This window comes from Micropterus salmoides, unplaced genomic scaffold (assembly GCF_014851395.1).
Source record: "Micropterus salmoides isolate LMB-PRFRI ecotype aquatic unplaced genomic scaffold, ASM1485139v1 Ms_hic_scaffold_3287, whole genome shotgun sequence".
NCBI lineage: Eukaryota > Metazoa > Chordata > Actinopteri > Centrarchiformes > Centrarchidae > Micropterus > Micropterus salmoides.
The window spans coordinates 22,501-34,945 of NW_024042581.1; the positions used below are offsets into that span (position 1 = coordinate 22,501).

The window sequence follows — 12,445 nt, forward strand, 5'->3', positions numbered from 1 at the left end:
AGCATGGAGCCCAGCATCCAGAAGACCTGACACGCAGACAGAGAGCATGCTGGGAGATTTCAACACATCAGACAGAGACTCGCCTGTGTAAAGCTCAAACTTTATCACTGACACGTCTTTACAGGACAGAGGACCTGAACCCAGACCTGAGTCCATCAATAAGACCCCCGCCCCCCTTCCTGATGTTCAGTGCTGAGCGGACTCACAGTCGCCAGAGGCAGCAGGAACGCTCGGTACTTCTCCGGGATGAACTCCGTCTTCAGCACAAACCTGAAACAACAACCTGATACTTATTATGTGTGTTCATGTGTGCGTGTTAACGTGCGTGTTAACGTGCGTGCACTGACCCCTGCGACACGCCGGCCACGCCGCAGCCCACCATGCTGCGCAGGAAGATGAACCAACCGTAGGACGGCGCAAATGAGGTGAGCAGAGAGAAGTAGGCGCTCCACACGAATCCTCCAAACACCACCTGCTCACACACACAGGCAGCCAATCAGGAGACCGGCTCAGGTCCCATGTGATCACAGTATGTTTATATTTGATAGTATTAAAGATGTTTCTGACCTTCCAGCGTCCGTATCTGTCAGCGATGTATCCTGACAGAACTCCACAAACCATGAAGCCAAGAAACACCATCTGAGACAAACACTCCGTCAGTATCACAGTACTGCAGTATATCACAAGTACTGCAGTACATCACAGTACTGCAGTACATCACAAGTACTGCAGTACATCACAGTACTGCAGGATATCACAGTACTGCAGGATATCACAAGTACTGCAGTACATCACAAGTACTGAAGTACATCACAGTACTGCAGGATATCACAAGTACTGCAGTACATCACAAGTACTGCAGTACATCACAAGTACTGCAGGATATCACAGTACTGCAGTACATCACAAGTACTGCAGTACATCACAAGTACTGCAGTATATCACAGTACTGCAGTATCACAAGTACTGCAGTATATCACAGTACTGCAGTATATCACAGTACTGCAGTATCACAGTATCACTCACTGTGGAGACCAGAGCGACCTGCCAGTCTTCCAGACGCCACTCACATCGAATCTCGGGAGAAACCACAGCCAGCAGCATGATCTCCATGGCCTCCACTATCTGCTCACACACAGACAACACAGACGATCAGACGAGTTTCAGCTCATTTACTGGGTTTATGAATCAAACTCTCACTTTAAACAAACTTCAAGCCCCGCCTTTTTTCACCTAGGTTACCACCACCAGGAACATCCTGTCTAACGAAAACCTAGTCCAGCACTTGTTCCTTCTAGGCTGGATTACTGCAGCTGCTTATTATCAGGCTGATCCAGACCAGCACCATCTCATCTGAAAGAGCTCATGAACGCTCTGTCTCCCAGAATGCACCTGTGGTTCCTAGAGTCTCCAAAAGTAGACTAGGAGCCAGAGCGTTCAGCTATCAAGCTCCTCTCCTGTGGAACCAGGTTCCAGTTTGGGTTCAGGAGGCAGACACCATCTCCACATTTAAGACTTTCCTCTTTGATAAAGCTTATAGTTAGGGCTGGCTCAGGTGAGTCCTGAACCAGGTGAGAAGATTGTATCTAGGGGGGAGCTGGGTTAACGGGGTGAGGAGGAGGAAGAAGCAGCAGGAGCTGATTTGTTCAGACTGCAGGAAGCGTGTCTTACGTTGGAGCTCCCCATGATGACGAACAGCATGATGTGAAAGCGTCCGAAGCCGATAGTTTCCACGGCGTCCTCGACAGTGAACGTCTCATAAGCTGCTGCAGAAACACAGATACAGTTTAAAGATTGGAGACACCTTCTTCCTCTTCTTAGATGTTTAACGTCATGTTGACGATGACGTCTGTGAATGTAAACACGTGGTCAGGTTAGCGTGGCTGTCGGCTCAGGAACACCTGAGGTGGCATTTCAGAACAAACTCACCTGAGTGACATCACTGAGCTCGTCTGTTAGACACTTTGATTTATTTGTATTTGAACCTCGTGTTCGCCTGCTGGCATCTACATCGTCTGTGTGTACACCCTGCGTGTACATCTGCACCGTCTGTGTGTGTACCCTGCGTGTACATCTACATCGTCTGTGTGTACCCTGCGTGTACATCTACATCGTCTGTGTGTACACCCTGCGTGTACATCTACACCGTCTGTGTGTACACCCTGCGTGTACATCTACACGTCTGTGTGTACCCTGCGTGTACATCTACACTGTGTGTGTACCCTGTGTGTACATATACACCGTGTGTGTACACCCTGCGTGTACATCTACACCGTCTGTGTGTACCCTGCGTGTACATCTACACTGTGTGTGTACCCTGTGTGTACATATACACCGTGTGTGTACACCCTGCGTGTACATATACACCGTGTGTGTACACCCTGCGTGTACATATACACCGTTGTGTGTACACCCTGCATGTACATCTACACCGTCTGTGTACACCCTGCGTGTACATCTACACCGTCTGTGTGTACCCTGCGTGTACATCTACACTGTGTGTGTACCCTGTGTGTACATATACACCGTGTGTGTACACCCTGCGTGTACATATACACCGTGTGTGTACACCCTGCGTGTACATATACACCGTGTGTGTATACCCTGCGTGTACATCTACACCGTGTGTGTATACCCTGTGTGTACATCTACACTGTGTGTGTACCCTGCGTGTACATCTACACTGTGTGTGTACCCTGCGTGTACATCTACACCGTGTGTGTACACACCGTGTGTACATCTACACCGTGTGTGTACCCTGTGTGTACATCTACACCGTCTGTGTGTACATCTACACTGTGTGTGTACCCTGCGTGTACATCTACACTGTGTGTGTACCCTGCGTGTACATCTACACCGTCTGTGTGTACATCTACACCGTGTGTACATCTACACCGTGTGTGTACCCTGTGTGTACATATACTGCAGGAGCAGGAAGATGTTTTCTCTTGTTTCCCTCCGACAGCTCAGCTTTATCTCTGGAGGTCAACACGTCAGACTCTCCTTCCAAACTCTGCTGATTATTGGTTATTGATTTGTGACTCACCATTGTTGTTGTTCTTGCTGCCCTGCTCCTTGTCTGCAGGCTTCTCCTGCAGTTCCACCTCCTGCAGGTGGATGGCGCTCACCAGCTCGGTCTTCATACCATCAGTCATCCTGAAAACTAACAGGTTCATCATGTTTTCACCGGTTCACACTGTTTTCTATGTGAAGGTCAGATTTCCTGTGAAAAGCAGCTGTCTTACATAAACTATGACGTTTATGTACGCAATATTACAGCAAATCATGTGAAACACAAAGTCATTTGGTGTTTTAGCTGGTTTAAACTAGATAATATGAGCTTGCCTGCAGTGATATGTGTGAGAACTTTCATCGACCGCCTGATCAATACAACAAAAAAAAACAAAAACAGGGCAGGAGGGAACAAAGATGAAGAGAATAAATTGAGTGATGAATATGTAAGTAGTGTAGGCGCTGCAGCACAGGCACAACACGGAAGAGGAACTACTCTGAATGATTGCATTAGTATAACATTAAATTAAGTATATTGTTAATTTAATAGTAAACTGTAAGCTTGATATTAATATATTCATTATGTTACTATATTCAATATAATTTCATATAATAATAACTTACCACTAGTATAATATTATTTATTCAAATTACAGCGGTTTCAGTTTGGGGTTGTTTTTTTTTTGCTCCAGGCTAAATGAGAGTCTCCAACCTTGATTTTGATCAGGCTACTAACTCGTCAATAATCTTTATGCAGAACACGGAGTTCAACATTTATAAAGTTTGTTGCAGCACATCAAACCTTTTTTTAAAACCCCGCTCCATCCAGGCTGTGATTGGTCTGTGCACAAAAAGTGACGCTGACGAGAGCGTCGGCTTTATGAGAAGTTAAAAAAATAAAATAAAGCAGAGCTTTAGCTAAACAGCCAGCTCACATTATCCAAACCCACACGCTCCTTGAATTCTCCCTGTAGTCTTCTGTCTTACTGATCAGCTGCTGGCGCCGCATCGCGCTCCTGTTTTTCAGGGCTGTTCAGGGGCCGCAGGGCGACCGGCCCACCGGGTGAATCCCGTTACTCCTGATCGCCACTCCGACTGGACGATTACCTTTGCGGGTCCGGCGGGGGCAGATCACGGTCGGTTGTATTCGTAAATCTTTTTCCTCACTGCCTGTCGAGTATTTTTGGCTATGCATTATAAATAAATACGTTCACTTACACTTTTAGCAAACAAACGTTTGGACAAACAGGATTTTCACATTGAAAAAAATATCTTGTTAAATGGCGATTAAGACATTTTAATACTTTTTAATGGCCTTAATTTTCGCAAAATTGATTTATTACCTTTTTAGACTTTTTAAGACCCCGCGGACATCCTGGGGCAGAAACCTTAAACCGCGGGTTTAAACCTTTTTCTATACAGTCTATGGTTTAAACGGGCTCTCTGGGAGCAAACGGTGAATATCGGCCATAGAGAAGCTTAAAGCGGGACCGGTGGATTAATATCAGACACAGAAACATGTGTGGAAGCGAACTTTGTACCGAAGGACGTCAACGATCAACAAATGTTTGGCTGCGTTCAGACTTCTATAAAATATTTAACGTTACTCACTCAGAAGCGTGTTTTCAACAGAAGCTGTCGGTCTCCTCTCATTCTGCAGGTTAGTCCGATACAAACTGTTGTTGTTGACCTGAACAGGTAAATCAGGAAGTGTCCGCGTCATCACCACGTCACCGGCGGGAGAAGAGAGGGGATGTGTTTTTAAACTGGGAGGTTCCCTTCACACAAAGCAAGCTAACATTGATTCAACGTTGACTCAGTGTTGGTCTGCTAGCTGTTCACTTCAGATCAGACACACAGTAATGCAGCACAGGATAAAAACATGAAGCACCTGCTGTGTTCTAAGCTGGAAGGCTCCCATGATATTCAAATACTAGCTAACTGTATATAAAGTAGTTCAAACTACCTATATAAACACTGGCTAACTGTATATAAAGTAGTTCAAACTACCTATATAAACACTAGCTAACTGTATATAAAGTAGTTCAAACTACCTATATAAACACTAGCTAACTGTATATAAAGTAGTTCAAACTACCTATATAAACACTAGCTAACTGTATATAAAGTAGTTCAAACTACCTATATAAACACTAGCTAACTGTATATAAGTAGTTCAAACTACCTATATAACACTAGCTAATTGTATATAAAGTAGTTCAAACTACCTATATAAACACTAGCTAATTGTATATAAAGTAATTCAGCTCTTTAAGATAAGATGGTGCCTGACCATTAAGAGCTTTGTAGGTAAGAAGAATGATTTTAAATTCTATTCTGGATTTTACTGGAAGCCAATGCAAAGAAGCTAAAACAGGAGAAATGTGATCTCTTTTCCTGGTTCCTGTCAGAACACGTGCTGCAGCATTCTGGATCAGCTGAAGAGTCTTAATGGACTTTTTCGAGCAGCCTGATAATAAGGAATTGCAGTAATCCAGCCTAGAAGTAACAAATGCATGGACTAGTTTTTCTGCATCATTTTTAGACAGGATGTTCCTGATTTTCGCAATATTACGTAGGTGAAAAAAGGCGGTCCTTGAAATTTGCTTAATGTGAGACTTAAACGACATGTCCTGATCAAAGATAACTCCAAGATTCCTCACAGTGGTGCTGGAGGCCAGGGCGATGCCATCCAGGGAAACTATATCTTTAGATAATGCGTCACGGAGGTGCTTAGGCCCCAGAGCAATAACTTCAGTTTTATCTGAGTTTAACATGAGAAAATTACAGGTCATCCAGGTTTTAACATCCTGAAGGCACATTTGAAGTTTAGCTAACTGATGAGTTTCATCTGGCTTGATCGATAGATATAACTGAGTATCATCTGCATAACAATGAAAGCTTATGGAATGTTTCCTGATAATATTGCCTAAAGGAAGCATATATAAAGTGAAGAGGATTGGTCCAAGGACAGATCCTTGAGGAACTCCATGAGTAACTTTGGCGTGCATGGAGGACTCATCGTTAACATGTACAAACTGAAATCGATCTGATAAATAGGACTTAAACCAGCTTAGAGCGGTTCCTTTAATGCCAATGAAATGTTCCAGTCTCTGCAATAGGATCTGATGGTCAATGGTATCAAATGCAGCACTAAGATCTAATAAACCAGTACAGAGACAAGTCCTTTGTCTGATGCAATAAGGAGGTCATTAGTAATTTTCACCAGTGCTGTCTCTGTGCTATGATGAGCTCTAAATCCTGACTGAAAATCCTCAAATAAACTATTGCTCTGTAGAAAGTCACACAGCTGTTTAGCAACTGCTTTCTCCAGAACCTTAGAGAGAAATGGAAGGTTAGATATAGGTCTATAGTTGGCTAAAACATCCGGATCAAGTTTGGGCTTTTTCAGAAGAGGTTTAATTACAGCTACTTTAAAGTACTGTGGTACATAGCCTGTTGATAAAGATAGATTGATCATATCTAGTATAGAAGTGCTGACTAAGGGTAAAACATCTTTAAGCAGTCTAGTCGGGATGGGGTCTAAGAGGCAGGTTGATGGTTTAGATGAAGAAATTATTGAAGTTAGTTGGTAAAGATTGAAAACGAGAATTTTCCAGTTTGGTGGAACGCCAATTCCTCTCAAGTTTCCGTGATATTTGCTTTAATTTGCGAGTTTCAGTATTATACCATGGAGCTAACCGTCTTTGTTTTAGTATTTTGTTTTTTAGAGGGGCTACAGAGTCGAGTGTCATTCGCAGCGAGCCTGCAGCACTATCAACAAGATGATCGATTTGGGAGGGACTGAAATTAGCATAGGAGTCCTCCGTTACTTTGTGACTTGATAATGTATTTAGAGCTGATGGAATCGCATCCTTAAATTTAGCTATGGCACTATCAGACAGACATCTTGTATAGAAATTTTTGCCCAATGGCGAGTAGTTCAGCAATACAAACTCAAAAGTTATCAAACAGTGGTCGGACAAAGAGGGATTCTGTGGGAACACCACTAAATGTTCAATTTCAATACCATACACCAAAACAATTTCGAGGGTGTGGTTAAAACAGTGAGTCGGTTCATGAACACTCTGAGAGAAGCCGATGGAATCTAACAAAGAGATAAACGCAGTACTGAAGCTGTCATTCTCAACATCCACATGAATATTAAAATCTCCTACAATAATAACTTTGTCCGTTTTAAGGACTAAAGTTGACAAAAACTCTGCAAATTCAGATAAGAATTCAGAGTACGGGCCAGGTGCTCGGTACACTATAACGAAGAGAATTGGTTGCAGTGATTTCCAACTTGGGTGCGAAAGACTAAGAACAAGACTTTCAAATGAGTTATAATTTAGTTTAGGTTTAGAGCTGATTAGTAGGCTAGAGTGGAAGATAGCTGCAACTCCACCTCCACCTCTACCTGTATATAAAGTAGTTCAAACTACGTATATAAACACTAGCTAACTGTATATAAAGTAGTTCAAACTACGTATATAAACACTAGCTAACTGTATATAAATTAGTTCAAACTACCTATACAAACACTAGCTAACTGTATATAAAGTAGTTTAAACTACCTATATAAACACTAGCTAATTGTATATAAAGTAGTTCAAACTACCTATATAAACACTAGCTAACTGTATATAAATTAGTTCAAACTACCTATACAAACACTAGCTAACTGTATATAAAGTAGTTCAAACTACCTATATAAACACTAGCTAATTGTATATAAAGTAGTTCAAACTACCTATATAAACACTAGCTAACTGTATATAAATTAGTTCAAACTACCTATATAAACACTAGCTAATTGTATATAAAGTAGTTCAAACTACCTATACAAACACTAGCTAACTGTATATAAAGTAGTTCAAACTACCTATATAAACACTAGCTAACTGTATATAAAGTAGTTCAAACTACGTATATAAACACTAGCTAATTGTATATAAAGTAGTTTAAACTACGTATATAAACACTAGCTAACTGTATATAAAGTAGTTCAAACTACCTATATAAACACTAGCTAACTGTATATAAAGTAGTTCAAACTACCTATATAAACACTAGCCTAGCTAAATATATACATTAGTTCAAACTAGCTATATGAATACTAACCAAATGTATATAAAGTAGTTCAAACTACCTATATAAACACTAGCCTAGCTAAATATATACATTAGTTCAAACTAGCTATATATTAGTCTAGCTAATTGTATATAAAGTAGATCAAACTACCTGTGATGGACTGGCGACCTATCCAGGGTGTACCCCGCCTCAGCTGGGATTGGCTCCAGGCCCTGTACGCAGGATAAGCGGTTGACGATGGATGGTTGAATGGATGGTAGTTCAGACTAGCTATTTAAATACTAGCCTAGCAAACTGTTTATAAAGTAGATCAAACTACATATATAAATACTAACCAAATGTATATAAATACTAGCCTAGCAAACTGCCAACATTTCAATGTAGTTTGGAGTGAGATTCGGTCATTTTAGGCCTTCTGTGTCATATCCCACTGCAGGGGTCGGGGTCATCACTCTTTAATATGCATGCTACATCCACATGTATGTGCAGATGAAAAGCCAAGTCAATAATCATGGTCAGATCAGTGTGATCAGGATACTTGCCAACCTTATGACATGATAGCTTTAATGTCGACCAAACCATGTATTGGGGAGTCCTACCACCAGAATATATGTCTCAAAACCAGAGACTGTATTTATTTTATTTCTCGAGAATGTTTGGAATAGGCCTATTATAGGCTAGTTTTGGGTCCTCCCCCAGCAAATGTTTAGCATTAAACACTTAATTTCCTGCATTCTGGTGAAATTTTCTGCACCAATTTCTGCCTTTTCTGCATCACATCAGGCAGCAGGTGACAATTTAAAATATAAAATACAAATTAATTTTAATTCAGTTAGAAACTCCTGGACTGAATGTTAAAAACTTTCTGCATATCCATCCCACATAATTATGTAATCTGACATCTCCAGAAAGCTTTTTATGAGAATAATGTCATCATTAAATCACAATCTTCCCGCCCTATAATCTGCTGTTCATTACTTGTTCTGCTGATATGATCCCAGACAGACACAGAACCCGTTTGGGCCTGTATGGATGAGACCTGCGCAAAACTAAACTAACTGAAAACACTTCACCATAAATCCTCACATGGTAACTGCAGCAGCTCTGTGTAGCTCACATTACCAACAGAGCAGGCTGCGCTTCAGATTATACGTTTTTATATTGCAAAACTCTCCCAGCTACGTTACGCAATCACAAACTGTCTGCAACTCACTGCGCGAGAGCGGCTTCGCTTGATTCCTGTCACAGCTTCCGCCGGTGTCGCATCAGCTGGGTGGAGTATAATCAAAGTGACAAAATTTATGTAAAAATTGACTGGCGTGCGAAAAGTGTCAATTGCGTGAGCATTGAGCGTGAGAGTTGGCAGCTCTGATTTATAGTAGTTCAAACTAACAATATATGTTAAATACTAGCCTAGCTGTATATAAAGTAGTTAAAACTAGCTGTATAAATATAGCTTACTGTATATAAATACTAACTGTATATAAATACTAGCTAACTGTATATAAAGTACTTAAACTAGCTATATCAATACTACCTTACTGTATATTCTGGTACATATCTGGTAGAAATGAGTTTCCATATAAAGATTGTTTTGTGGTGTTTTTTTTGTTGCCCAACATTATCCCACAGAGGAAGGATTAGGCGGATCACCAGTCGCTAGATATCAGTTTTAAATGCAGCCGTATCAATCTCACTATTTAAAGTCTAGAAGAAAAAGAAATACAAAGAAGAGAATCAGCTGCCACACTCTGAATTTCAACACGTCTTTAATGTTTAACACAATCTTTTAGACTTGAAACACCACAGGATGCAGCTCACACAGAGTTTGGGTAGAACAGGTCCTGTCATGTGACACAGTCAGATCAGCTGGAGACTCACCTGGCTGCTGTTGAACAGGTGAGACTGCTGGCAGTGTTCCTGCGTCACTGATTTGACATTAAAATTACTTTTCCTCCAGACTCTGTTTCCTCGAAGCAGCTTCACTGAGTTACCTGCATCACACCTGGACTGATGTGAACTCACCTGGTCTGGGCTTCAGTGAAGCTGCATTTCGGAACAAAGTCCAGAAAGGAACAACAGGAATGTGGTTCGACTCAGACCAGTACCTGTATGGAAGTTCATTCATGACAAAACTATCGAGTCAAACTATGTGATAATTAAAACCTGAAAACACACACACCTCTTGGTAAGAACAGAACAAGTTGTCACCTGTTTTAAATTTTCCAAATACAGACTGCAGTATAATAGTGATACTGATCCAGATGTTGTCATGTTCCCGGAAACATTGGATTTTTATTCTTATGTGCAAAGAATAACTAGTGCACATGTTAGTATCTTGTTCCCACAAGTTATCGTGTGTGCAAAGTTAATTTATTGTTTAACAAGTTACTATATTGTTTGCACAAGAATATCACTTCTGTGCACACATTGGTATCTTGTATGAACATGACAAGATCCACAGTTATTATCTTGTATCTTGTTTGACAAGTAAATAAATGTTGTGCACGTGAGCTAGAATCTTGTTCAAAAGTGAAAACTTGGGAGAGAGTTGATACGTTATGGGCATAGGTGGATTTCTTGTTTGCACAAGTTCTGGTTTCGACAAGTGAATATCTTGTGCACAAGATTAAAGGAACGTAGGGTTTCCGTACATGTTGGTACCAGGTGAGTTTTGTCATGAGTAAATATCCACAGTGCGACTGGTCGTCTGCTGGATTCTCACTGAGGATCACAGATCTAGAAAACACAGAATCTCTGAAACGATAGAAAACATTGAAGGAAACATTCAGAAGTTTGTGAAACCTGCAGAGCAGCAGCTTGAATCCCGAGCTTGATACGAGATTAATCTTTTTCAATCACGACACCTGCAGGGTAAAATTTTTTGTGTTTTGTGTGTGATCCAAGGAGTTTCGACACGCCTCAAGTCGTTGAATTAGCACCAAGTGATCCTGTGGGCGTGGCCAGGTCCTACAGCTTGACTGACAGGTGCTACGTCCAATCAGAAAGTCTCCAGCCGGTGAAGCGTTCTGCGGTTGGTTTCTAGTCCATGAGGGATGTGTTGGCACTGTTGCCGGGCAGATCTTTGAGTCCGTTCAGCAGAGCAATCACAGATAAAATATTTTCTATATATTTTGTTTTCTATTCAACATCATATCCACTTTTAACTGTAACCATCTTTATTCAGATTAAAAAATATCTTTTGGAAATGCAAAAGAAAAAAACATGATGTTTCATATGTACCTCTTCTACAGAGTTTGGATGATGGTTTTATGGCACTGTGACATTAATCACTCTTTGCTCACTCTTAACTTGATGTGGAACAACTCTTTACTTTTTTAAAACTTTGTTTTTTAACATCTTTTAGCAGCATGCTAATAAACATTAACTGGGACATCACGAGTAGCTAAAGCCTCAAACTTAGTCAAACATGCTGTAGAAGAGCTTTGAGCAGAGGCGAACAAACCCTCCTGTGCGCCGTGGAACCAGATTTTACGAGCGACCGACTTCTTCACAACATTACAGAGGAAACAGCCAACCGGCAGAGAGGGGAACCAGTCATTCAGCTGCACAACCAGCACATGAAGTTAAAGGCTGGTTCCCCACACCTGAAGAGGACCTAATGGGACGAAGTCCACGAGTGCCAAGGTCTCTCCAAATCTACAATTCAAGTCTGGGACTTCCAGTGTCTTTCTGGGGTACAGACTTCACTCGTAGTTCCTACTACTACTACTACTAATAATCACTGTTATCAACTTTATCATAATATTTTAATTATTACATTATAATCTGCAAAATTAGACAAAAAATTAAAATTTTCATCCAATTTCACAAAAAGAAAGTGAACCACCTGTCTCAGCTGCTGCTTCTAGCTTTAGTCTCTGGTTGTGATGAATGACTGGTTTCCCGTCTCTGCCCTAATACAGAAACACTTTTACCCACCTGTCACGTAATAAACTCATCTATAGCATTCCGCCCACAAACTGATGGATGCAACAAATCAGCGATAAAAAACGTTATATCAAAGCGATGCATTAGCGTAAGTTTTTTTTCATTGCCACCGATACATGAACACACAAGCGAGCAGCTACGCTAAGCAACGTCTCCACGGAGAAACAGTGCCGGCTCAAAATCTACAGCGAGCTGAAACACAAGAGGAATATAACCACAGGACAGTAGTTTGGTCTTTTTTGATCAAAATAAATGATTTAAAGTATACTTTCATATATAAGCAATAAAAAATAAGCAACATCTCAATACTCCAATAATAACTCTTACACTGATATTGTGCTCATTGGTATTCTATCTCTTTACAGATATTTATATTCATTCTTATAGA

General features: G+C 40.9%; 1 protein-coding gene across 4 annotated transcripts in view; it reads right to left on the reverse strand.

Moving 5' to 3' along the window:
• LOC119884222 (putative transporter SVOPL) overlaps nt 1–4,755 on the reverse strand; it is a 14,595-nt gene extending 9,840 nt beyond the window's left edge. The window contains exons 1-8 of one of the 4 annotated variants that reach the window (XM_038694688.1): nt 4,624–4,755; nt 3,047–3,163; nt 1,672–1,763; nt 1,027–1,125; nt 568–639; nt 348–472; nt 207–270; nt 1–26 (exon numbers count right to left, since the gene is read on the reverse strand). The exon at nt 1–26 is cut by the window's left edge and continues 100 nt beyond it. In XM_038694688.1, coding sequence (XP_038550616.1) covers nt 1–26; nt 207–270; nt 348–472; nt 568–639; nt 1,027–1,125; nt 1,672–1,763; nt 3,047–3,163; nt 4,624–4,735 — 707 coding nt within the window. In that variant the 5' untranslated portion in view covers nt 4,736–4,755. Of the gene's footprint in view, nt 27–206; nt 271–347; nt 473–567; nt 640–1,026; nt 1,126–1,671; nt 1,767–3,046; nt 3,164–4,355; nt 4,508–4,623 lie in introns of those variants that run through there. The other 3 variants (XM_038694687.1, XM_038694690.1, XM_038694689.1) reach the window with 3 other exon arrangements.
• Between the last annotated feature and the right edge of the window lie 7,690 nt (nt 4,756–12,445).